The sequence below is a fragment of the Geotrypetes seraphini genome, chromosome 10, assembly GCF_902459505.1.
Source record: "Geotrypetes seraphini chromosome 10, aGeoSer1.1, whole genome shotgun sequence".
NCBI classification, from domain to species: Eukaryota; Metazoa; Chordata; class Amphibia; order Gymnophiona; family Dermophiidae; genus Geotrypetes; species Geotrypetes seraphini.
Genome location: NC_047093.1, coordinates 105,296,493 through 105,322,376, shown reverse-complemented (window position 1 = coordinate 105,322,376; position 25,884 = coordinate 105,296,493). Strand labels below are relative to the sequence as shown.

At 41.1% G+C, this 25,884-nt stretch overlaps 1 protein-coding gene across 5 annotated transcripts in view; it reads left to right on the top strand.

Moving 5' to 3' along the window:
• LOC117367981 (CDK5 regulatory subunit-associated protein 2-like) overlaps nt 1-25,884 on the top strand; it is a 372,935-nt gene that overhangs the window by 187,477 nt on the left and 159,574 nt on the right. For all 5 annotated transcript variants that reach the window (XM_033961149.1, XM_033961147.1, XM_033961146.1 and 2 more), the window contains 2 exons: nt 1,138-1,576; nt 8,007-8,239. In XM_033961149.1, coding sequence (XP_033817040.1) covers nt 1,138-1,576; nt 8,007-8,239 — 672 coding nt within the window. The remainder of the gene's footprint in view (nt 1-1,137; nt 1,577-8,006; nt 8,240-25,884) is intronic.

Genomic DNA, 25,884 nt, shown 5'->3' with positions numbered 1-25,884 from the left:
ACACAGTCATTTTGGACACACATCTGGAAGCCCTCTGGTTCGTTTGGATGGTGAGTTGCTCCACGGTTGTGTGCCAGTTAGCATGCACCAACCTGCGCAGCCAACGTTCACCTCTCGCATCAATATCTTGTGCTGCACCACAGTTACCACATTGGGTCATCGAAAAGGTTCCATTCATCCACTCATGGTACACTTTAACTACAGCAGCCCGTGAACAGTTTACACGCCGTTTCTGAAATGCTGCCACCATTGGCCTGGTAGGCGATGATCATGTCTTTTTCAATGTCTGATAAATCACACTTTTTCCCCATGAATGCCATGGTTGCTGTTTTGGCAACTTGCTGACATCCCTCCTTCTATAACCATGAAGTCTGCACGTGACGTGTATTTTTCATTGGCTATGCGCCCCTTACGTCAGAGGTAGGTGGTGTTCATAATAATGTGACTCGACCGTGTATAGTTCTTTATGAGAAGCATAAATAAGCTTGCTGTGATCCTCAACATATGAGACAGCTTTTGAAAGCTTAGTTACCCAGAGGAAGATTGATGGTTGAGGGTCCTGCTTATAATGGATTTGTAATGATCATTTGAGACTGCCCATCTTGTGTTTTTTGTATTCCTCATAGCACATTATGAATTTGATCATTTCTCTTTTATTTTTGTACACATTTTTAATAGACAATTTTCGCAACAGTTTAAAAACTTTTCCTCACTGTCTGACTAAAAGTAGTCACAGTCTTCGTACTTTGTGTAATGATGAATCTTTTTTATTGGTTATAACAGACAATACAAGTTCCATGAATTCAAAGACCACTTATATGGAACCGATAGCCAATGAACAAATTCCAACTACATATCTAAAAATAATAAGAGAAGCATTCCATCTTACCTTATCTTACCTCTCTAAACGTTCCCCCTGCCCTTACATACCCCCATGCCTTTGATGAAAGAGGTTGGGCATCTCTGCAGTAAAGGCTTTTCTTGTATTGGCAGCTGGCTGTCAAAGAGAGCTCAAGAAGACTGAACACAAAACAATTTTATATTTTGCTCAGTGGAACTTAACATATTGCTCTATCATTGACTTTGAAGGTTGTAAGTGCTCCTCACATTATTCTGATTTACTTTTTCTTTTCATAGGATCTGAAATTGAAACACAGTTTGGTAACTGTGTGAAGGAGCTAGATGGACAAAATTCAAAGAATGTACTAGATGACCCTGATGAATTGAAACAAAGAATAAAAGATATGGAGCTTCAGCTTGAAAAGTACCAAAATGTATTATTCTTCTTTCAAACTTACAGCAGACAAGTACCATCCAGTGATTCATTTAATACATTTTTGACAAATTTGAGAACTTCTGTAGAAGATGTTTTAGATAATAAGAAAGAACATACAGATGATCAGACACTAGAGACAAGCCTTTATTCTTCTAATGCAACAGAGGTAAAAAGAGTAGTGTTCTTAAATCAGCAAAGAATGCAACTCAAGTCTGAACTCCAAAAGGAGAAGGCTGCAAGTATGAAACTTCTGGATCATGTATATATTCTACAAAAGAAAATAAAAATGTCACTATCCAGGTAAGAATTTATTCATATCATGTAAGAAAGTATTTCAGTATTTTCTGCATATGAATTTCAGCAAATGCTTTGACACTATGGGGCTCATTTTCAAAGCTCTTGCACAAAACAGCATAGTAATCTATGAAACCTTGTGTGTCTTAAGTGCTTTGTAAATACACTTCCACCCAGCTGGAAGCTTATAAATAAAATGATCAGCATGGGAGTGAACTCCCAAGGTGGTAGCCTGGATTGGAAAGTGATTTAGCATTGAACAGTGTAGTGTAAATGGAGTTCACTGTAAGGAAATGAGAATTAACAGAGGACACATCTGGATTATATCTCTTTAAGTGATATCACTGAAAAGCAGTAGGAAAAAGATTTTCATTCTGTAGATGGCATTATGATCTGCTGCAAAGTAGAACTCCCCTAAAAGAATAGAATGAAAAGTGCTCTAAAATGCTTTAATGGTTAAACTCATAACAGCTAAGATTTAATGCTAAAAGTACAGAGTTAGTGTATCTGATGTGCAAGGGAGCAATTACATGATTTAGATTAAGATATTGGTATCTACCAGGCAAGAATGAGATGAAGGTGTGATTACATTTGCTGATCTCAAAGTAGTGAAATATTGTGACAAGTTGGTACCCAGGACCAAAGGAACACACAGGCGCACAACTCAGCGGTTCAATCTTAACCCAATCCTCAGGACACACTTAGCCTGTCAGGTTTTCAGGATACCCACAATGAGTATTGTATGAGATAGATTTTCATGCATTGCAATTTATCTCATTCATATTCATTATGGAGATCCTAAAAATCTGACTGACTGGGTGTATTCTCAGGATTTGATTGAAAACCCTTGGCATAAAGAAAGATATCCAGTAGAAGAAAAAAAAAAGATGATGATGATTGTTGGTGAGATTTTGTTTGGAATTTTGTGTCCAATTCTTGAGGCTGTAGCTCCAGTTAGTTATGGACATTGTAGAAGCAGTTGAGAAGAGGGGAACCAAAATGGTATAGGGTGCAGGTTCTTAATCAAAAGTCCTGTTAGTTGAGAAATAGACTTATTATAAATATGTATGCCATAGAGAATAAGAGTAAATGAAGAAGGAAATATGATTTAAATACCTCAAAGATATGTATCAAATCCTTTAAAATAGAAAGAAAATTCTAGAACAAGAAATCATGACATGAGACTTCAGACAAGGTAGAATTAGAAAAACAGTAAAATAAATATTTACTCACAAAAATGATGGTGGATATATGAAACAGCTTTCTAAAGGAGAATTCATAAAACTATGATTTTAGTATGTTTTCTGATTTGGTCAACTTTCCCACTATTCTCTCCAATTGTGGGCTTTGGATATAATTTTCTAGTTACCTTCCATTTTTTTGTCATATCTGCCTTGCTTTGTGGCTGCTCCTGTTTCAGTCTGCTGGTATTACTGTACTGCTTGTTTTGATCCAGTACCTTGTTAACTCTCCCATCACACCTATTCCTGTTTCCTTCCTCCCTGATCTTGCCTACCAGATCCACTCCACTCAGCAATTATTTTTAGATCTCTGGTATATTTCCTTTCAGTCGTGTCTTCTCCAGGCTGAAGAGCCTTAGCTGCTTTAGCCTTTCCTCAAAGGGAAGATAACATAACATAAAAATGTATTTATATACCGCATTCTATTACTTACCTTCCGGATTCCATATGCTAGGTGTTCAATCCCAACCCGCAGTCTGGGTGTTGCAGAAATCTACTTTTTTTTCTGAACACATGCTCTTCCCCCTACTGTGAGAAACAGTAAGCAACCTTAGGTTCAATTTCTGCAAGCAGCCCAAGCAGAAGTCTAATTGCTGGTGCTCTGCTTCTATTTCTTATTTTTTTCACTTAAAGTTTGCTTAAACTTCATTTCTTGATGGCTTCAGTGCCTTCAGACCCCTCCCTGGTGGTCCACTGTTGGAGAAAAGGATGCAATCCTACAGTGCTGGACTGCAGCTTCATGGAGAAACTCTGGTGGATCTGTGAAACCAATTTGCTGTGTGTCACTTTCTGGAAGTACCTGGGGTCCCTTCCCATGGAGGTTGCTGTCTGGTGACCCTGTCTTAGGTTTCTAGTGCAGGCTGTATGTATCTGAACAGAAACCCCACCCAGGTGTCAAGGCACTGGCTGCCTTTTCTGCCCCTGGCCACATGGCAGAGGATCTGTGGGGGTTAGAGGGTGTAGTCGATCTGGCCGGCTGGAAGATCTTCCATTCCATTGCATTTGGCGCTGTTTCTGAGGCAGAAAGTCTTTTTTCTCCACTTTAAAAACTCTGACAGGCAAAGGCTCTACAGAGACTGAGTACATCCATTATTTCCTATGGGAACTTCAGGGGTGGCTTGTGGATCGATTTAAACTTATTTTCACAGTTTCTGTGGGTAGAGTTCAGGTCTCCCACCTCCCCAGACCCCAAATCACTATTTTTTATTTTTTATTTTTGGATTTTGTTTTTGGCATGAATTTGTGACGGTGGCCATCTTAGATTTTAAAATCGATCTTTTTTTCTAACTTTAATTTCTGCCTCAAAACCCCCTCGATATTACTCAAAATTGATTGGGATGGATTCCCCAGCCTCTAATCTATTGAATATGGACATTGATTGTACCGGATCAGTGATTGCGTACTGCGTTAAGTAGCATGCCTAGGGAGGGGTTGGGAGCTTCAGGCTTCACCTCTTATGTGTCCTCTTGGACTGGGGAGCCAGTCTGTATCTGTGTCTTCCAAAGAAAATCTTGCCCAGAGGCCATTCTTGAATCTGACACAGTATGCCTGTGTTCTGAGTCTGGGGACTGTCTTACCGCAATGCATGTATCTCAACAAAGCCCTGCCATGGTTGCGAAGTAGGCCTTTTCACCAGAGTTTACTAGGCTCCTCGAAGGCGTATCCTCAAACCCTGCTCGTTGGACGCAGCGACATGTGTGTTGGGGCTTTTTCGGTCTGTGGCGAAGCATCCTGTTAGGGAGCTCTCTTGTCTGGCCATGCCAGACCCCGATTGCAGTAATTGCAATGCTGATTTTATGTTTCTTCTGTCTCCTGCCACTGTATTTAAGTTGGCTTTGGCTGCCTTTGCTGAGCCTGGTCTCCTTGGCCGCTCTGAATGTCCGGATTTAGAGGTACTGATCCTTCTTCTCATTTTCAGCCCCTATCACCATTAATGGCAATCCATTACAAATTGTTAATTCAGTAAAAATTATAGGTGTCATTTTTTACTTCAAACTTACATATCACAAACATATTAGTTCGGTGGTCAAGTCTTGTCATTACAAACTTTGTATGATTCGGTTGGTGTCAAAATTCTTAGAACCAAAATCAATAAATATATTAATCCACTCTAGTGATCTCAAAACAAGACTATTGCAACTTGCTGTTTAAAGGTATTATGCAAAGGGAGACCAGATGTCTACAGATTATTTAAAGCACTGCTATTAAACTCATCTCTAAAGCACAGAAATTTGATCATGTAACTCCTCTTTTGATAAAGGCTTACTGGTTGCCAATCAGTTACAGAATTACTTATAAAATTGCCCTCCTAGCCTTTAAAATTATAACAACTAATGTACCAATCTTCTTAGACAAACTGCTGATTCCCTGTGCACCTGCTTGCCCACTTAAATCAGCTGATCAATCCATCTTTAAAGATACTTTCCATTCCATCTTTAAAGATAATTAGTACAAAACGCCCCGACATCTTTTTAATTACAGCGCGCCAAACGTGGAATGCTTTACCAACCTATATTAGAGAAGAAAAAATAGAGGATCGATTCAAAAGCAAACTAAAATGCTTCTTATTCAACTTTCCTTTTTCCATTCCGCATCCATATTGTTTTATCCTTACGAGTCTTCTTGTCCTATCATAAAATTTATTTCTTCCCCCTTTCCCCTCGGATCATGTACATTGTAATGTCCTTGTGATTTAAAACCCTTTTATGCTTTGTACATTGTTTAGAAATTGGATAGGCGATTTATCAAATTTTAATAAATACTTGAAACTTCTGTCCGCCTCTTTACGGCTGATGTTCTTATAGAGCTCCATTTGGATGCAGAGTAATGCATTTGGGGATTAATGATGGGAAGGAACCTTATATGCTGGGAGGGGAGAGGATGTGCTGATATGCACGGAAGAGGAGAGAGACCTTGGGGTGATAGTGTTTGAAGATCTAAAGGCGAAAAAACAGTGCGACAAGGTGGTGGCTGCTGCCAGAAGGATGCTGGGCTGTATAAAGAGAGGCATAACCAGTAGAAGAAAGAAGGTGTTGATGCCCCTGTACAGGTCGTTGGTGAGGCCCCACTTGGACTATTGTGTTCAGTTTTGGAGGCCGTATCTGGTGAAGGACATAAGAAGACTGAAGCGGTCCAGAGGAAGGCGATGAAAATGATAGGAGGTTTGCACCAAAAGACCTATGAGGAGAGACTGGAAGCCCTGAATATGTATACCCTAGAGGAAAGGAGGGACAGGGGAGATATGATTTAGACGTTTAAGTTCTTGAAAGGTATTAACATAGAACAAAATCTTTTCCAGAGAAAGGAAAATGGTAAAACTATAGGGCATAATTTGAGGCTGAGGGGTGGGAGACTCAAGAGCAATGTAAGGAAATTCTTCTTTACAGAGAGGGTGGTGAATGCCTGGAATGCACTCCCGAGGGAGGTGGTGGAGAGGAAAACGGTGATAGAGTTTAAAAAAGCATGGGATGAACACAGAGGATCTCTAATCAGAAAATAATGGTGGTTGCTAGTCTCCTCGAAAGAAGTGTGAGGAGTCTCTGAAACCGCTCTACCTTGTGCCAGGTCTCGTCCGGCTCCACTTTGGGTCCCCGTTCGACGAACGCATCCATCGGGCCAGGTAATTGTGGTTATGGCCTGGATTCTGATGGGAAAACCCGGGTCTTTGATTTCCTTTTGACCATTGCTGGTAATAGGCACTGCAGCGTTCAACCGAACGCAATCAGGCTGCCATCTTAGACTCCATATGAATTCTTGTTAACGTCATCAGTCTACATATCTGTGCAGAACTACACAGCTATATGGACAGAACTAGTCATAACTTGTTTCATGATTTCCTTGCAGCATTGCTTCATTCTTTCGAAGATCACTTCCCTTACTGTTAGGTGTCCATTCAGTGTATCATCAAAACTTATGTTTCCATAACTGCTACCAATTAAAATCATTTGCTGGGCAAATGATTTCAAACCCAAACTATCAACAATAGAGAACAATAGTCCAGCCTCAACAACTGAACACAGTTCAGCACTCTTCACAGCAGCTCTATCCCCTGGTGAAATATTTGTACGAGGAACCTTTCTCACAAACCAATCAATCAGCGTTTACCTTCCCAGTCTGGCGATAGCACATGACTTCATATGATCCATCATATTTTTTGTCCCATACTGTTTAATCAATCCTTTGTCTGATCTTGACTTAAACAGTAGACAACTCAAACAATTCACGCAGGCTGCCCAGCCAAAAATATGCTCACCATTTGCAGTTTCAACCAATCTGAACGTTTTCCAACATTTGGCTTTGCCGTCTGCATTTTCTTTCAGAACAACAGAGTCATTTCGAATCATATTATACAAACTCTCCGATTTCCACAATTGAGATGGTTTACAGTCATTCTTAGATATATTGACTGATATTTCACTACTCTTACACACAGGGCAAGACTACCCAGGCCCATCCAATCTCAGCTCAGATCGTCAGTCGAATTTCTACCTGCAATCATTCCAGTTCTGCACAATCGCATTCAGCCACCAGTTAACAGAACTGGTGTTTTGTTTTTACTGGGGAGTGGGGAGTCCACGTCAGGGTTGGGCTGCTCCTGCTCAGTTGCCTCATTGCAGTTTTCTTTCTACCTAAGTTGTGCGGGCATTTCCTGTGGTAGCTTCAAAGATTTGCAGTAAATTGTCTCCCCGCAGCCACAGGCAGCTATGTTCTGCAACAGAGCTCAGGCCTCCAGGAGCAGTAGCACTCTACTCCCCCACCATAGCCCAATGGGCTTTATAGGAATACCAAGCCACAAGCACACACTACAGCAATCATCAGGGCCACTAACCTCCAGACCAGGGGTCTCCAAAGTCCCTCTTTGAGGGCCGAATCCAGTCGGGTTTTCAGGATTTCCCTAATGAATATGCATTGAAAGCAGTGCATGCACATAGATCTCATACATATTCATTGGGGAAATCCTGAAAACCCGATTGGATTCGGCCCTCAAGGAGGGACTTTGGAGACCCCTGCTCCAGACCATTACCAACTCTGAGTAAAATGCTCCCAAATCTTGTGTAGACCTGGAGAATTATTTCCATGTCAAGCTTCATCAGATGATTTCACCCACATGCTATCTTGAAGAATAGTTGCTAGGGGTAAGTAATTGCTTTCCTTTCAGAAAATACACACTTGTAGTTTGTCATTTGTTTTTCCAGGTATGATTCTTTAATGCAGTCCCAAGCTCAAGAAATCTCATTTCAACGTCAGCAAATGAAAGAAAGTTTTAGGATTTGTATGATGTATCACGAGCACCTGAAGAATCTTATTAAAGCCTTTGAGGAGTTGCTGCAGGCTAATGACATTGATTACTGTGTCGCTGAGGGGTTCTATGAACAGTTAAATCAAAGTCTACACATGCTCTCAACTCTTGAAGAGAAACTTCAAAATGGTAAATTAATTCTACCTGACAGAAAACATACAGACCTTTTTTTCTTAGTTTTATTAATAATTTAAATTTTAGGTAATTTAATGCAAATTGCATTTTGTAGAGAAAATCTTACCAGTACAGCTTTGTTCTGTTAGAAAGCACCAAAGTTGATGAGCCAACAGCAATTCTAGGTTAACAAACAAGCACCTTATCTGTTTGTGTGTAGTGTACTCCTCCTTTACTATTTGTGTTGGGTGCAATTTTTTCCCAGTTTGTAACAATCACTAAAGGTAACAGTTCTGTGCATTTTAAGATGTTTAATATACTGTATATAGTACACTTGAGTTTCTCCTTATAACATTGAGTGAAGCATTTTGACCTACATTTGTTAAGACAAGGTTTCCGTTCCTTCATTGTGCAATCCTCTGTACAGAGCTGCCAGCATAATAATCTGGTATCATAAGACTAGTGATCAACTTGGTTTTCATTTTCTATCTCTCTTTTGTAAGAATTTATATTCTACTGCAATAGGTGTGTCATTCTGGACGGGTAATATCCCAGTGCTCTTAAGCCATGCAGAAGAAATTCACTCCAGCTTTTGAATCGCTCCTACTTCACCAGAGAGTGAGAACCAGAAGGCCTTGAGCATGCGCAGATGCTCAAGGCCCAGGCAAGAGGCAGGAACTTCTGGCACCGGCACATCCTATGGGCTGCGTGCCGGTGCCAGATGGGGTAAGGCTGGGTGCTGTTCAGCGGAGGGAGCGATGCCGGTTCTTGGGGGGGAAGGGTGCTCGCAAATCAAGTCAACGCTCGGTTTGCGAGACAAGATTTGCGAGAATGTTTTGCTCGTCTTACAAAATACTTGCAAACTGCGTTACTCGCAAACCGAAGTTTGACTGTATTAGTGAAAGGAGGAAGATGAAAAATGGAATTGCTAAGCTAAAAGATGCTGGGACTAATATGTGGAGAGTGATGAGGAAAAAGCAAACGTGCTAAACAAATACTTCTATTCTGTGTTCACGGAAGAAAATCCAGGAGAAGGACTGAGTTTGTCTGGCAAAGTAACACGAGAAAATGGAGTAGATTCTGCGCTGTTCACGGAGGAAAGTGTTTATGATCGAAACATTCAAGATAATGAAGGGAATAGACTTGGTAGATAAAGACAGGTTGTTCACCCTCTCCAAGGTAGGGAGAACGAGAGGGCACTCTCTAAAGTTAAAAGGGGATAGATTCTGTACAAACATAAAGGAAGTTCTTCTTCACCCACAGAGTGGTAGAAAACTGGAACGTTCTTCTGGAGGCTGTTATAGGGGAAAACACCCTCCAGGGATTCAAGACAAAGTTAGACAAGTTTCTACTGAACCAGAACGTAAGCAGGTAAGGCTAGACTCAGGGCACTGGTCTTTGACGTAGGGGCAACCGTGGAAGCGGACTGCTGGGCACGATGGACCACTGATCTGACCCAGCAGCAACAATTCTTATGATCTTATGAGCAACTTGAAAAACTGGAGGTGGACAAAGCGATGGGACTAGACAGGATCCATCCCAGGATATTGAGGGAACTCAGAGAGGTTCTGGCGGATCCTATTAATGATTTGTTCAACAAGTCTCTGGAGACGGAGGTGGTTCCTGGGGATTGGAAAAGTGGAGATGTGGTGCCAATTCACAAAAGTGGTCCCAGAAATGAAGTAGGAAACTACAGACCAGTAAGCCTCACTTTGGCTATTGGAAAGTAATGGAAGCATTGCTGAAAGAAAGGATAATAAAATTTCTAGAATCTAATGGGTTACAGGATCTGAGGTAGCATGGTTTTACTAAAAGTAAATCGTGCCAAACAAATCTGATTGAATTTTTTGATTGGGCGACCAGAGAATTGGACCAAGGACATATGCTTCATGTAATTTATTTAGATTTCAGCAAAGCCTTTAACAAGGTTCCTCATAGGAGGCTCTTAAACAAACTTGATGTGTTGAAGTTGGGACCCAAAGTGATGAACTGGATTAGAAACTAGTTGACGGATAGACACCAGAGGGTGGTGGTTAGGAAGGAAGGAAAGGTGAGTAGTAGAGTCCCTCAAGGATCGGTGTTGGGGCCGATCCTGTTCAATATGTTTGTAAGCGACATTGCTGAAAGGTTAGATGGAAAGTTTGCCTTTTTGCGGATGATACCAAGATTTTTAACAAAGTAGTAGGCACTGAGGAGGGAGTGGAAAAAATTAAAAAGGATCTGCAAAAGTTAAAGGAATGGTCTAGTATCTGGTAACTAAAATTTAATGCCTAGAAGTGCAGAGTAATGCATTTGGAGATTGGAAATCGGAAGGAGCTGTATATGCTGGGAGGTGAGAGGGTGATATGCACAGATGGGGAGAGAGATCTTGGGGTGATAGTGTCTGAAGATTTAAAGGCAAAGAAACAGTGTGACAAGGCAATGGCTGGTGTCAGAAGGATGCTAGGCTGTATAGAGAGAGGCATTACCAGTATATGAAAGAAGGTGTTGATGTCCCAGTACAGGTCGTTGGTGAGGCCCCACTTGGAGTATTGTATTCAGTTTTGGAGACTTTATCTAGCAAAGGACATAAGAAGACTTGAAGTGGTCCAAAGAAAGGCAGCGAAAATGGTAAAAGGTTTGCGCTAAAAGATGTACGAGGAGAGACTGGAAGCCCTGAATATGTATACCCTAGAGCAGGGGTCTGCAACCTTTAAGACATAAAGAGCCACTTGGACCCGTTTTCGAAAAGAAAAAAAAACTTGGAGCCGCAAAACCATTATAAAACAAATCTAACACTGCATATATTGTTTCTTATCTTAATGCTATATACAGGATCACTAAATTGAAAATAAAATCATTTTTCCTACCTTTGCTATTTGGTGATTTCATGAGTCTCTGGTTGCACTTTCTTCTTCTGACTGTGCATCCAATCTTTCTTCCTTTCTTTCAGCCTCCTGTATGTTTCCTCTCCTCCAGACCTCATTCTCTCCCCCAACTTTTTCTTTCTGTCTCCCTGTTCCCCCTTCTTTCTGTCTCCGTGCCGTCCCCCAAGCCACTCGGTTTGCTGCCACCGCAATCGGGGAACAGCCCCCAAGCCACCGCCGTCCCAAGCTTTCCCTGCAGAAGTGTTGCGCTGACCAGCATTCCGCTCCCTGACGTCAATTCTGACGTAGGAGAGGAAGTTCCGGGCCAACAAGGCATTTCTCCTCATTCCATCCAGCCTGAGCCCCATCTCTCCTTGATCCAGCATTTCCCTTCTGTGTCTGTCAGAATTACCATTCCACCTATTTTCCAGCATCACCCTTCTTTGTGTCCATCTCACCTATATCCCTATCTCACCACTTTTTCAGAATCTTCATTTGTCTCTGTCCTTATCTTTACGCCATGTTCACCATTTGCCCTTTCAATGTCTTTATCTCCCCCCCCCCCACTTTTTCAGCATTACTTCTATGTCTCTATTTCACCTCCTCTTCATGTCCCCTCTGTATCTCTATCCTTATTCAGTAGGTCCTGCTTACTCTTTCTCTTCTTTGTGTCACTATCTCCATTTTCAGCTTTCCCCCCCTTTTCCTTTGTTAATGCACCCTGTAGCCAGAATCTTTCCACCCTCCCTCCACTCCGGCCCAGCCCAGTATGAAAGATTTCCTTTTGTTTCCCTCCCCTCTCTCTTTCTCTCTCTCTTCTCCTCCCTCACCCACGAGTCCTGCATCTGGCCCTCTCCCTTCTACCTGCACCTGGCAACACCCCCCTGCTCCGCGGCTCTCTTCAGCAACTCGTCAGCAGCAGTGATCAAGACAAGCTGCCGACATCGAGGCCTTCCCTCTACGAGTCCCGCCTTTGTGGAAAAAGGAAGTTGAAACAAGCGGGACTCGCAGAGGGTAGGCCCCGACGTCAGAAGCTTGTGTCGATCGCTGCTGCTGAGTTGCCGAAGAGAGCCGCGGAGCAGGGGATGTGGCCGGAAGCAGGTAGAAGAGAGAGGGAGATAGGAAGGCTGTAGATCTCCGGAGCATGACACCGACCCCGGCCAGGATGATTTCTTTTTCAGGCACCTTACAAGTCCAGCGTCGCGGCGGGAAATAGCCATGCTGAGCAGTGAGCTCAGCACTACACAGATGAAAGCCTTGCTTGCTGATTGGTCCGGCGGGGCGGGGCCGCCGGACCAATCAGCAAGCAAGGCTTTCATCTGTGTATGTGCTGAGCTCACTGCTCAGCATGGCTATTTCCCGCCGCGATGCCGGACTTAAGCTGCATGCCTGCGTGATACACTACCGGAGCCGCAGCAAAGGTGGAAAAGAGCCGCAGGTTGCCGACCCCCGCCCTAGAGGAAAGGAGGGAAAGGGGAGATATGATTCAGATGTTTAAATACTTGAAAGGTATTAACGTAGAACAAAATCTTTTCCAGAAAAAGGAAAATGGTAAAACCAGAGTGCAAAATCTGAGGTTGAGGGGGGTGGTAGACTCAAGAGTAATGTTAAGAAATTCTTCTTTACAGAGAGGGTGGTTGATGCCTGGAATGCACTCCCGAGGGAGGTGCTGGAGAAGAAAATGATGGCAGAGTTCAAAAAAGCATGGGATGAATACAGAGGATCTCTAATCAGAAAATAATGGCACATATTGAAGAACTAAGGCCAATACTGGGCAGACTTGCACGGTCTGTGTCTCGAATATGGCCATTCACTTGAGGATGGGCTGGGATGGTTTAGATGAGCTGGAGTGAGCTTTGATGGAAACTTCAGTAGATGCACAGTACCAGGCAGAGCTTTGGGTTTCTGACCCAGAAATATCTAAGAAAAAGAACAATTTAAATTAAATCATTAAATTATAGAGTGTATGTTTGGGCAGACTGGATGGACCATTCGAGTCTTTATCTGACATAATTTACTATGTTACTATCATGTGGACGTCCACACATGCATGGAAGCCCTCCAGACAGGGTCCTGAGCCACCAGTGGGGGAGGGGTTCGTCTAAGAGGAGAGGAGGAGAGGTGCTGGTGAGGAACAGAGGCATCCTCTGATTGCCTACAGGAATATAAAAACATATGAATAGCCTTACTGGATCAGACCAATGGTCCATCAAGCCCAGTAGCCCGTTCTCATGGTGGCCAATCCAGGTCACTAGTACTTGGCCAAAACTCAAGGAGTATCAATATTACGTGCTACCAATCCAGGGCAAGCAGTAGCTTCCTCCATGTTTCTATCAATAACAGACTATGTGCAACACAGCATTAACCAGACACCATCTACCCTCTACATCCATTCTGTGGGATAAAAATAGTGGTAGGGAGCTGATTTTTAAAGAGAATAGAAACACCATTTTTTTAAAATTATGCGTGGCAGGGGAGAAAAAGTGGGATGCATATCCCGCAATATGAAATTTGAGCACAGCTGTATGGGGAAGATGCATTTCTTGCATGAAAATGATATCAGGGGGGCGGAACCTGACTGCCACGGGGATCGCACGCATGGTTTAGCGGCTCCTCCACACCAGCACCTGAAGCCAATTTAAAAGTGCTTTTTCGCGGAAAATCGCAGCCGCAACTGATTTCAGCCTATACCCAGCACCTCCATGTCACCGCCGAAACCGTCAAAAGCCGAGTCTGTCGCGCCCGCGCCACTCAGCGGTAAGAGATCAAAGCCAGATCCGAGCACGCTGGAGAAAATGGCGTTGAAGAGCGACGAGGCCCCATTCGACCTGCTTTTAAAAGAAATGAGGTCAATTCGGACCGTAGTGCAGGAGCAGGTTGAGGAGACAAAGCTTCTGCATGGGGAAATAGAGGCGCTGAACTCTCAATTTGTTGATGCACGCCACCGCCTTGACGCCCTTGAAGAAAAAACGGCTGACTTGCAAGCAACGCAAGCGCTGGTACACAAACATGAAAAAATGCTCACCACCCTGCAACGGGACATTGAAGACCTCTCCAACCGCAGCAGAAGGTCCAATTTAAGAATCATTGGGCTACCTGAATCAACGGAGGGCTCTGATATGATTTCCTTCCTGTCTAATTTTCTGCCTACAACTCTGGGTCTTGTCTTCTCTCCTCCATTGGAAATAGAGCACGCACACCATTGGAAATAGAGCGTGCCATCTCATCTCTCTTCACACGCTTCCTCTCCTCGGCCCATAGTGGCTAAGCTGCTTAGATTTCAACACACGCTGCAAATCCTTACAGCTGCAAAATCTAAACCTCAGCTGCTTCACCAAGGCAGGAAGTTCTTTATAGTTCCAGACCTGGCTAAATCCACAGCTTTGAAGAGAAAAGTTTTTCTGTCCCATCAACAAGAGCTCAAAGATATTGGAGCTAAATATGGTCTTATGTACCCAGCGAGGATGAAAGTGACCTACAACAACCGCACAACTTCATATACAGACCCTGATGACCTTGTTACATTTCTGGAATCTTTAAAAATGCATTGACATGTTATGCTGCTGACGGTCTAGTCTGTCTTTTCTTCTCTCCTGTTGCTGTAAAATGCATTTACTGGTTTTTCAGTTTTATTGCAAATATTGATAAGCACACCAGTTCCATGTTATAGGTATTGTATGGGTGTGGGGTTCTTTGCTAGTTATTCCATCTGTGTTATATCTCCATCTGTGTTATATCTCCATCTGTGTTATATCACAGGAGCACCCTTGAATTGTTTATTACACGCATGATAGTGTGGTCTTTTTTGGCTATGCTTTGTGCTGACATTTCTAGCTTTCTCTCTTTTACCTCTATGCTTTTTCTTTCTTTTTTTTCTGACAGGAGTGTCTACCCCAAGCATTTTCTCTATTATCTGCACTTATTGAACTTGGGTCTTATCTGTTACAAAATGGTACTGTATCTTAAGGATTATGGCTGACTTGCATGTTTTTTCTTTTAATGTGAATGGGTTAAATCATCCCATCAAGAGGAAAAAGATAGCTAATTATATTTCTAACAAGCACCCTGATGTGGTTTTTTTACAGGAGACTCACCTTCCACCCGCTGCTGCCTTAAAACTCCAATTAAAGGAATACTCCTCTCATTTCTACTCCCCTGCGACTCAGCGTAAGAAAAATGGGGTCTCAATACTTTTTAGTGACAAACTATCTCCTGTCATTCACTCCTTTAGGACAGATATGGATGGCAGATGGTGTTTGGTGCATGCTGCGTTGCACTCAGTGGATTTCGTGTTCCTTAACATTTACACTCCAGTCCTGGACCACCCAGAATTTTTCCAAGACCTTTAGCTGGCGTTGGTAGAATACGGATCTTGTTATCTAATACTGGGAGGCGATTTTAATCAAATTCAAGACATCTATATTGATAGATCATCATCCTGCAAACCCTCCAAATCCAGGTCTTTCACAGCCCTACATGCCTTCAAGGACGCCTTTTCTCTTGTAGATCCCTGGCGTTTGTTTAACCCAAAGGGTAGGGAGTACTCTCATTTCTCACCACCTCACAATACCTACTCAAGAATAGATTTCTTTCTTTTATCCTCCTCTCTTATTCAGGACTTGACAAATAGTATTATTCACCCAATTACTCTTACAGACCACGCGGCCATCTCTTTGCATTTACTTATTTCTGCCCCTCGAAAAGAATCCTCCTCTTGGAGACTAAACAACGCTTTACTTTTAGACTCGGAAATAGCAGAAAAAATTAAATCCTTCACCACTGAATTCTTCGAACTTAATTCTAAAGACCCTGAGATTTGCCCTTCCATTGTTTGGGAGGCTTACAAAGTCTCCCTTAGGGGTGAACTGATCAATCTCGCCTCTTGGAAAAAGAAACAATCCATGAAAATGGAGAAAGACTTAGAATCCTCTATCAAAGAGTTAGAATTACAACATATGTCTGCTCATTTACACGACCCGTCCATATTTCAACAGATCCAAAACCTTAAATACGAATATAACACTCTGGTCTCCTGTACTGCTAGACGAGACATTTTTAATCTCAACTTCTGGTCATTACATGGGAGACAACCTCATGGGACGCCCTTTGGCTAGATATCTTAAAACTAAATCTAAACGTTTACATATCACAGCTGTTCAAGACCCATTGGGACAGTTGGTCAAAACCCGGCCTCTGATCTCTTCCCAGTTTGAAAACTTTTATGCTACCTTATATAAATCTGAATTTTCTGCCTCAGAATCGGGGATAGACTCTTTTCTTGCCTCTTTGGTCCACCCAACCTTATCAGATTCTGTAAAATTGGAACTGGACTCTTCTATAACTGTATCCGAGATAGAAACCGCAATATCATCCTTGCCTAATGGCAAGGCTCCGGGTCCAGACGGTTTTACCAATGAGTTTTTCAAACAGTTTTGTACTCTTTGGGCCCCTCATCTTCTTTCCTATTACGAATTCCTTCACTCCACTCCGGACAAACAATTTAATTTCACTGAGGCCACTATTGTAGTTATTCCCAAGCCTGACAGAGATCCTATGTTGGTTAAAAACTTTCGCCCCATTTCTCTTCTTAATTTAGATTATAAGATCATGGCAAAACTTCTTGCACTGAGGCTCAATAAAGTGATCCCTTCTCTAATTCATAAAGATCAAACGGGGTTTATTAAACAAAGGTTTATAGGGGACAACCTACGCCTCTTTCATCATATTAACGCCCATGCTAAAATACTTCCAGATCCTGTAATCGGCCTGGCCATTGATGCTGAAAAGGCATTCGATCGTGTGGAGTGGCCCTTTCTGTTCCGAATTTTGAAGTGGTACAACTTTGGTCCGTTCTTTACAGAGTGGATTGAAGCTCTATATCGACAACCCACAGCACGCATCTTAATTAACAACTCTCTCTCTAACAAATTCTCCCTTCACAGAGGTACTCGCCAGGGCTGCCCTCTTTCGCCATTGTTATTTAACTTAGCATTGGAACCTCTTCTCTCTGCTATCCGACAATGCCCTACAATTACAGGCATTGCCACCACTGCTCGCCAAATCAAATTAGCAGGATACGCTGACGATGTCCTTCTATTTATCAGGGATCCTGTTGCTTCCCTTCCATCTCTTGTTAACATTGTTTCTCAGTACTCCCTGCTTTCTGGATACTCATTCAACTGGGATAAGTCGGAGATTTTCCCTCTCAATGATCATATTTATCCCTCAGATCTCGCCCACTTTCCCTTCACGTGGTCGGGTGGAGCTGTGAAATACCTGGGAGTGTTAATACATAAAGATCCGACTCACGCTCAAGATTTGAATATATCTAAAATTAAAAACTTAGTTCTAAATACCTTGTCTCGTTGGTCTCCACTTTTTCTATCTTGGTGGGGTAGAATAGCTTCTGTCAAAATGACCCTTGCCCCTCAGATAAATTATACCCTCTCAATGCTTCCCTCCCTATGCAGGAATAAATTTTTTCACTGGCTGAATAAGAAAATCTCTGACTTCGTGTGGAACAAGAAAAAACCTCGTATTGCTCTCGCCAAGCTGAAAGCCTCTAAAATCAATGGGGGTCTGAATTTACCAGACTTCTATTTTTATTATGTTGCCTCACTGGCCAAATATGGAGCTTACTGGATCATTGATCCTTGTACCCAGGACTCACCAACCTGGTTTGAACTGGAACGGTTTCTATGTGCACCATTACATGTCTCCTGCTTATTGACGATACCAGTGCCCAGGCTTTTGAGGAAGTACCCCTTGTTGAGTGCAACGCAGCATGCTCTTCACCTACTGGATGCAATTGCAGAGATTTCAATTAAAGATAGTCCATTCATGTCCATTTGGAATAATCCCAAAATCCAAAATAATGGTAAACCTTTCTCATGGAAAAGGTGGCAGCGGGCTGGTTTGTGGTTTCCTCACCAGATAACCACTCTCACTTCTCTTGTCCCCTTTGACACACTCTGCTCTGCCTATTCGTTACCTTCTTCTGTTTACTCACAGTGGCTTTCTCTTACTGGGGTAATATCTTCTCTGTCTATACGTTTTGATTTTATGACATCCATTCACACTATACATCACTGGTCTACACTGGCTATATCAAAAGGTAAAGCGATATCTCTCTTTTATAGTATTCTAAGAGACCACTCCTTTACCTTTTCTTATCACTCCATGAAACATTGGGACTCTATGTTGACAATCCCACTTTCTGATGTTGACTGGGAACTTTTTTGGTCTTCGACAAATCGACCTCTCTTATCCTCCAGAGTCTCACAATCGATGTTCTTCATTATGTGGAATGCAGTGTGGACCCCTTTTCGGATGTTGAAAGTTAACCTAAAACAAGACTCTATATGTTGGAACTGTATGAAAGAAGCTGGAACTATTGATCATATGCTTTTCCATTGCACTCCAGTTCGTTCCTTTTGGACTCGCATTTGGGACACCATAAAGTCTATTACTAACTGCTCAGAAGAAATTTCTTTAGACACTATAATTCTTCGATCTCAACACCCCTGTTTTGCTCAGTCGAACTGTCCTCCTAAACTCATTGATGCCATGTTTGTGACTGCTTTGATGCACATCTTGAAAAACTGGAAGTCCTCTTCGTTACTGGATTATACTTTCTGGTGGAATTCTTTGAGCATGTATCACAAATTTGAATCATATGCATACGAAAAGAAAACTATAGTTCGACTCTCCACAAATTTGGTGCGATGTAAATCACCTTGGAGGTTCTTGGATTCCTATGTTCAATCTGTTTCATAGACACTCCTGTCTTCTTCTTCTTCTTCTTCATCTTCTTCTTCTTCCTTTCCCTTCTCTCTATTCTTCTTCTCTTATCTTTTATTATTTTTTCACAAGCAGTTCCAGTACTCCGGATCTTTTAAAATGATTTGGTTCTTTATTGCAGACTGTGGTTGAATATATGCTACACTAAGTGTTTTGTTCTGTTATCTTGTATTTGGACTGCTTCTTGTATTTTTTCATGAAACTTAATAAAAAATATTGAACTAAAAAAAAAGAAAATGATATCAGGACATTCAGCAATAAGATAATTAGCAATTTTCTTACGCTTAATTGGTTGATTTAGCCCATTGACATTATATGAGATTATATGTAAATCAGCCATTATCAATAATACTGAGAACCAGGTAGAATAATACATACTGATGTGCATGAGTAAATAAGTCATAGTAAGCAAGAGGTGACTGACCATTACAGTGAAACTTTATGCAATTAGAGAATGTTAAGGCTAGAGATGAACCATAAAAACTAGCACAAAATATGTCTGTTAAAAAAGACAAGCTGATGTGCATAAAAGTGGAATAGTATATGGGTGTTCCTGTAGAACAAATGAGAAGCGAAATGGAGCATAGCACAACTCCACACCAGACAGTCAGGATAATATAAAGCCATCCTTATATAATTGAGCTTTTCTCTTTTGCAACCAACAGACATAAGAGAAACTCACATCTGAATTTTGTTTTTCTGCCTGTTAGAGAATGTAAACTTAAACATCATCAAAATCTTATCAAGCAGCGTTATGGGGTAAGGATTTAGAACAATTGCTTTTCGCTTACTGACACTTATGGGGAATTTAGGAGACATCTAAAAACATATTTGATTTTGAAATATTTAGGCAGCTAATTTGTAAAAAATTTTATTATGCACTATTTTGATCATTTTAGTGTCTCTAATTATTGGCTTTTAACTTTTTTAGTTCTATTCAACTTCTTTTATTGTTTTTTTTAACTATTGTAAACTGCATAGAACTTTACAGCCTTGCGGTATATAAACTGATTATTATTATTATTCATCCTAACTAGATAAAGACACATATAAACATAATGCACCTGCTAGTGATAGTCATTGCATCTTGATAAATTCTTTGAATATTTTGAGATCCTTCGGATCCACATATGAGGTGGTGCAATTATTATAAGTTACCTTCATTCTTGCCAGGTACATGAGTCCGTATTTCGCTCCAATGTCTTTTAATTCTTGACGGAAGGAAAGAAATTCTTTACATTTGAGGGCAGTGGATTTCGCAAAATCTGGTACAATGAAAAATTTTCTTCCTTGGTAAAGAAGCTGTGGATGAGCTTTAGCGGTGGCCATGATTTGCAGCACGTATTGAAAGCGGAGAATCTTCGCCACAGTGGGTCTTGTGTTGTTTGCTGTGCAGGGAGCCTTGAGGGAATATGGTGTGCTCTTTCAATTTCAAGTTGCTCTGCAAATTTCAGGCCCAAGGTTTTAGGCAGGAAGTCTGTGAGAAAAGCCATGATATCAGGGCCCTCTGAAGATTCAGGTAATCTGGTAATGCAAATATTATTTTTTCTACTGCGGTTCAAGAGATCCTCCAGATCTTGTTGTAGGGCAGTAATCATTTTATCATGCTTTTCGATGATGTTGATTTTGGTTTGCAGCATGGCCATTTTTTCCTCCAGCGCATCAATGCGGTGTCTGACGTCAACAAAATGTGCATTTAGAGATTCAATTTCCACATGCAGCAATTTTTTCTCTTCCACTTGCTCTTTCATAATATGTTTGAAGGATTGCATTTCTTTAATGAGGATTTCCAATTGTGAGTCATCAGGTTTATCCGCCATTTTGGTGAGCCCGGATCTATTTTGGGTCTCTTGTCGCTGGGCAGTACGGATTGCGCTGCTTCTCCTTTGATATTTTTCAGCGGCATCATTAGGAGAAGAAAGCTGGAGCAAAACTCACTAGCAAGCGATGAAAAATGACTGGAATGAGCCTCAGTAATCTGCGTATTTGGTATAGTGTGGAGGAGCTACTACTCCATGCGTCTTTCCTCTCTGCCTACCAAGCTCTGCCTCCCTTAGTTCTTGATTTCTAAGACATTTTCATTTTTGCAAGACTAGGGAAATGTCTTTTAATAATTTTATTTCAGGATATTGGAAGTAAACAAAATGCAATATTAATATCAGTGATGATAAATTGATATTTTATTGTTGTCTAATTTTACAGCCAGATTGAATGTACTTTGTAAATTCTATACAATTAGTGTGAAAATTGAATCATGGGAAATTAAGCAAGTTTGACCTGTCTATGTTTGCACAGGGCTGGCCCAAGTATAACTGATGCTCTAGGTCAGTGGTCTCAAACTCGCGGCCCGCCAGGTACTATTTTGAGGCCCTCGGTATGTTTATCATAATCACAAAAGTAAAATAAAACAGTTTCTTGATCATATGTCTCTTTAGCTATAAATGACAATATTATTATTTTTTTAATTCTTTACTCATTTTAACACTTACAATAAGTGAAACAGTATAAAACATCCATTTGGTCTTACATACATCACTTAATATTATACAAAACTCAATTTTAAATCCCATATCCCTCACCTTCCCTATTCAATAACATTCATCAACTCAAGAAAAACATATAATAATCTCCCCCTCCCCACATTGTTGCTCTCAAAAGAAAATCCCCACCCCCCTTCCACCTTCCTGGATGTGCATATTTAAGGGGGAAAAGTTGATATTCAATCATTACAGTATTTTGTTAATGGCTCCCAAATATCCTGAAATTTCTTAATGCACCCCTGTTGTATAGCAATTACCCTTTCCATTTTAAATATGTGACATAGCGAATTCCACCAAAAGCTATAATTTAAGCAATTCCAGTTTTTCATTATATGTTGTAGGGCAACCCCTGTCATAATGAGTAATAGCTTATTATTATTAGATGAAATTTGCCTCTTAGCTCTCATTGATGTGCTGAATAACATAAGTGTCATAAGTTAACACAACCGGATTTTCTAACAAATCATTTACTTGATCCCAAATTGATTTCCAAAAAGCAAGTATCAATGTACAATAGAATAACAAGTGATCTAATGTCCAGGTTTCGAGATGACAGTGCCAGCATCTATTAGACTTAGAACTATCTAACTTTTGTAAATGAGCTGGGGTCCAAAATGCTCTATGCAACAAGAAAAAACAAGTTTGTCTCATAGATGCCGACACTGTACATCTCATCCTCCAAGACCAAATCCGTGGCCATTGAGACGCAGTAATTTGATGCTTTATCTCAATGCTCCAAATGTCCCGTAGACCAGTTTTTTGTTTCTTAATTAAAAAGCCAGATATTAATTTGTACCACTGAGCAGCCTGGTGTCCCAGAAAGTCCACCAGGAAACATAACATTGACAAACTATACTGACTATTAAGATTTTTCCATTCAGAGAACCCCACCTGAATAGCCTGCTTCAACTATAACCATCTATAGCTTTGTGATTTGTTAAGATCAAATTTATGTTGCAATTGTGAAAAATCAAGCAGCTTACCATCAATAATAACATCATCCAAAGTACATATTCATGCCTTCATCCAATATTTCCAGATGACCTTAAATCCGCCAATTTGAATCTTAGAGTTCAGCCATAAGGTTTGATATGTTGACTTATGAACTGGAATAGGTATTAAATGATTCACATATTTTAAGGTTTTCCATCTTAATACTCAGAACGTGACTTAGACGCTGTGGAGACAGGAGTTGCCATTCCAACCATAACCAATCCGGGAGACTTTCCATGAGCTCTGGAAGGATCCAATACATACCCTGACGCATAATATAGGATTGATGATACCTATAAAAATTAGGAAAATTTACCCCACCCTCCACAATTGGTTTTTGTAAAGATACTAAAGCAATTCTTGCAATTTTTACCCAGCCAAATAAATTTAATCAGTATACTATTTAACTTTTTAAAAAAGCATACTCATTTGGTAACAAGCCACAGGCAAAATCATCATTTTCACAGTTTGAACTCTCCCCCACCAAGACAAATGTAAAGGGTTCCATTGCTCACACATTTCTGTGACCTTTAACAATAAAGATTTTTCATTTACTTTTATTGTCTCTTCCAGCGTATTTTTTATCCAAATACCTAAATATTTTAACCCCTTTTCTTTCCATATAAAGGGGAAAGAATCGAATAAACCTTTTGTACAATGTACATTCAGCAGAAGAACCTCTGATTTACTCCAATTTATCTTATATCCTGAAAATTTTCTAAATTTCTCAATCAAATCCAGTAAATGTGGAATGGTAGATTCAGGATTTCTCAAATGAAGCAAAGCATCATCTGCATATGCAGAAACTTTGTATTCCCGACCTGCATAAGGAATACCTCGAATCTCCTCCGCCTGTTGAATGGCTAATAACAAGGGTTCCAATACAATATCAAAAAGCAAAGGAGACAAAAGACACCCTTGTCTAACTCCCCGCTGCAAACAGAAACGCTCTGAAAAATTATTATTAATATACAATCTAGCCGTAGAGAAGCTATACAAAGTTTGGATTATTTGTATAAATCCCGAACTTTCCATACGATCAAATGCTTTCTCTGCATCTAAGGAGACAGAGAAAGTAGGATCTACCATAGCTTTTGTTAAATTTAACATTGAAAAGCCAATCTGGAATTATTAGAAGAATGTCTATAAGCAACAAATCCCGTTTGGTGCATACCAATGATATGTGGGAGAACTTTAGCCAAACATAAAGCCAATAACTTAGTCAGTAGGATAGCATCTACATTAATCAAAGAAATAGGCCTGTAGTTTGAAACCAACATAGGATATTTATTTGGCTTCGGCAAAATTATAGTTGATGATTCTGCCATAGTACCTGTAATGCAACCTTTAGTCAGTTGAGCCTGATACAAATTTAATAGATGTGGTAATAGGGTAATTTGGAATGACTTATAAAATGCTACAGTGAATCCAACATCGCACATGCTCAAGGCCCAGCACAGGAGGCAGATCTTCGGGCACCGGCACCAACGCACAGGACATGCTGGTGCTGGTGCCGGTGCCGGTGCGGAGGCTACATCAAAGTAAGAAGAGGGTTCGGGTGGGTTGGGGAGGACCTCAGGTCACGGCGGGGGGTGCCCGATGGCGGTGGGGGGTGCCGGATAACGGGGGGAGGGTGCCGGTTCGCGGGGGGGCTTCGGGGGGAGCAATGCCGGTTCTCGTGGGGGGGAGCAGTGCTGCTGGCCTCGGGGGGGGGGGGGGGGGGAGGGGGGAACCTATCAAAGCGAGTTTCCATTATTTCCTATGGGGAAACTCGCTTTGATAAACGAGCATTTTGGATTATGAGCATGCTCCTGGAACAGATTATGCTCGTAATCCAAGGTACCACTGTATCCGCATTCTGTTGTTTCATGAAATAAAGCATTTTATTTCTTTTAATTGGATGATTAAGGCCATTAACATTTAACAAAAATTTTTTTTAATCCATTATAATATGTTAATAAAAAGGAACCACAAGAGATACCACAATATCAACCAATGTCTCAGTAAATTTATATTTCCCCTGCACATCCACACCCTAATTTTTTTTTAAAAACCCTCCCCTCTCCCTCCCCCTCCCCTCTCCCCCCAAATAAAATGACTGCCTTGGAGCACGCATAGGATTAGCAATCACAATACACCCTCCCCCAGGCCACTATACCTCTTCCTTCCCAAATCCAAACCTTCAAAGAAATAATCCCATAACTCAGGGCTCCTTTTATGAAGCCGAGGTAATGGCTTTAACGTGCACAATGTTTAATCACGCGCTACCGCCTGCTAAAGAGGAGGCGGTAGCAGCTAGTGCAGCCAGCAGTTTAGCATGCGCTATTATGCGCGTTAAACCACTACTGCGCCTTCGTAAAAGGAGCCCTTAATTTAACAATGAGAATAATTCCCTCACCACCAACACAATTGAGAATAAAACAACCCCCCATCCATTCTTAGAATCATCCAAAAACTTTTATCTGCATTCTCACCACATTAAGTAAAATATTAAATATTCCTTTACTAACCTCCAAATATCCTTAGGGAGATAAAATAAAATCAATAAAACACTCCTTTTACCCATTAAATTCATTTTATCCCCATTTCTATATCCCCCCTTTCCTATTTACCACCCATGAATATTTCCCATAGAATACATCCATAAAATTTCATAAATTTGAATTTCATTAATTAATAATTATCTTAATTAACATGTCCTTGAAACAGCCTATCTAAAAATTCATCTCGGCACTAAATTAGCATCCAATAAGTAATAAAGACCATCAGTAGTTACTTACTGCCCTTAAAATCATTTTTTTTTGTAGAACATCAAAATTTATCATATAGTTTATCCTTACTAATACTATATTTAAAAACCTGAAATTAATCACTCCTGAATAACAATTTTTATCCCAGGACAAGTAGGCAGGTATTCTCACTAGTGGGTGATGTCATCCGACAGAGCCCCGATGCGGACGTCTCACAAGCATACTTGCTTGAAGAAACTTCAGAAGTTTCGAGATGCCCGCACCGCGCATGCGCGAGTGCCTTCCCGCCCGATGCACCGGGCGTGTCTCCTCAGTTCTTTTCTTTCCGCGGAGCTGAGAAGTTTTGCTTTAACTCTCTGCACTGAGTGAACCCTTGTTTTTGCCTTCTAGTGCTCACGGTTTTGAGTTTATTTCTCTTATCGTGTGTTCTATTCTGTCATTTTCTTGTTTTTCAAAAAAAAAATTTTTACATAGATTCAACCGGATCGGCCGCGTGGCTGGGGCCCCGCAGCTTCAATCTAGCGGCGGAGCTTTTTCGGCCTATGTCCCAGCCTTTTACCGGTTTTAAAAAGTGTATCAAGTGCCAGCGCGCGATTTCGTTGACGGACCCGCATCGACGCTGTTTACAGTGTCTCGGGTCTCAACATCTTCCGAAATCGTGCCAGCCTTGTTCCACTCTAACAGCACGTGCTTTCAAGCGTCGCTGTTTCCTATGGGAGTCGATGTTCGCT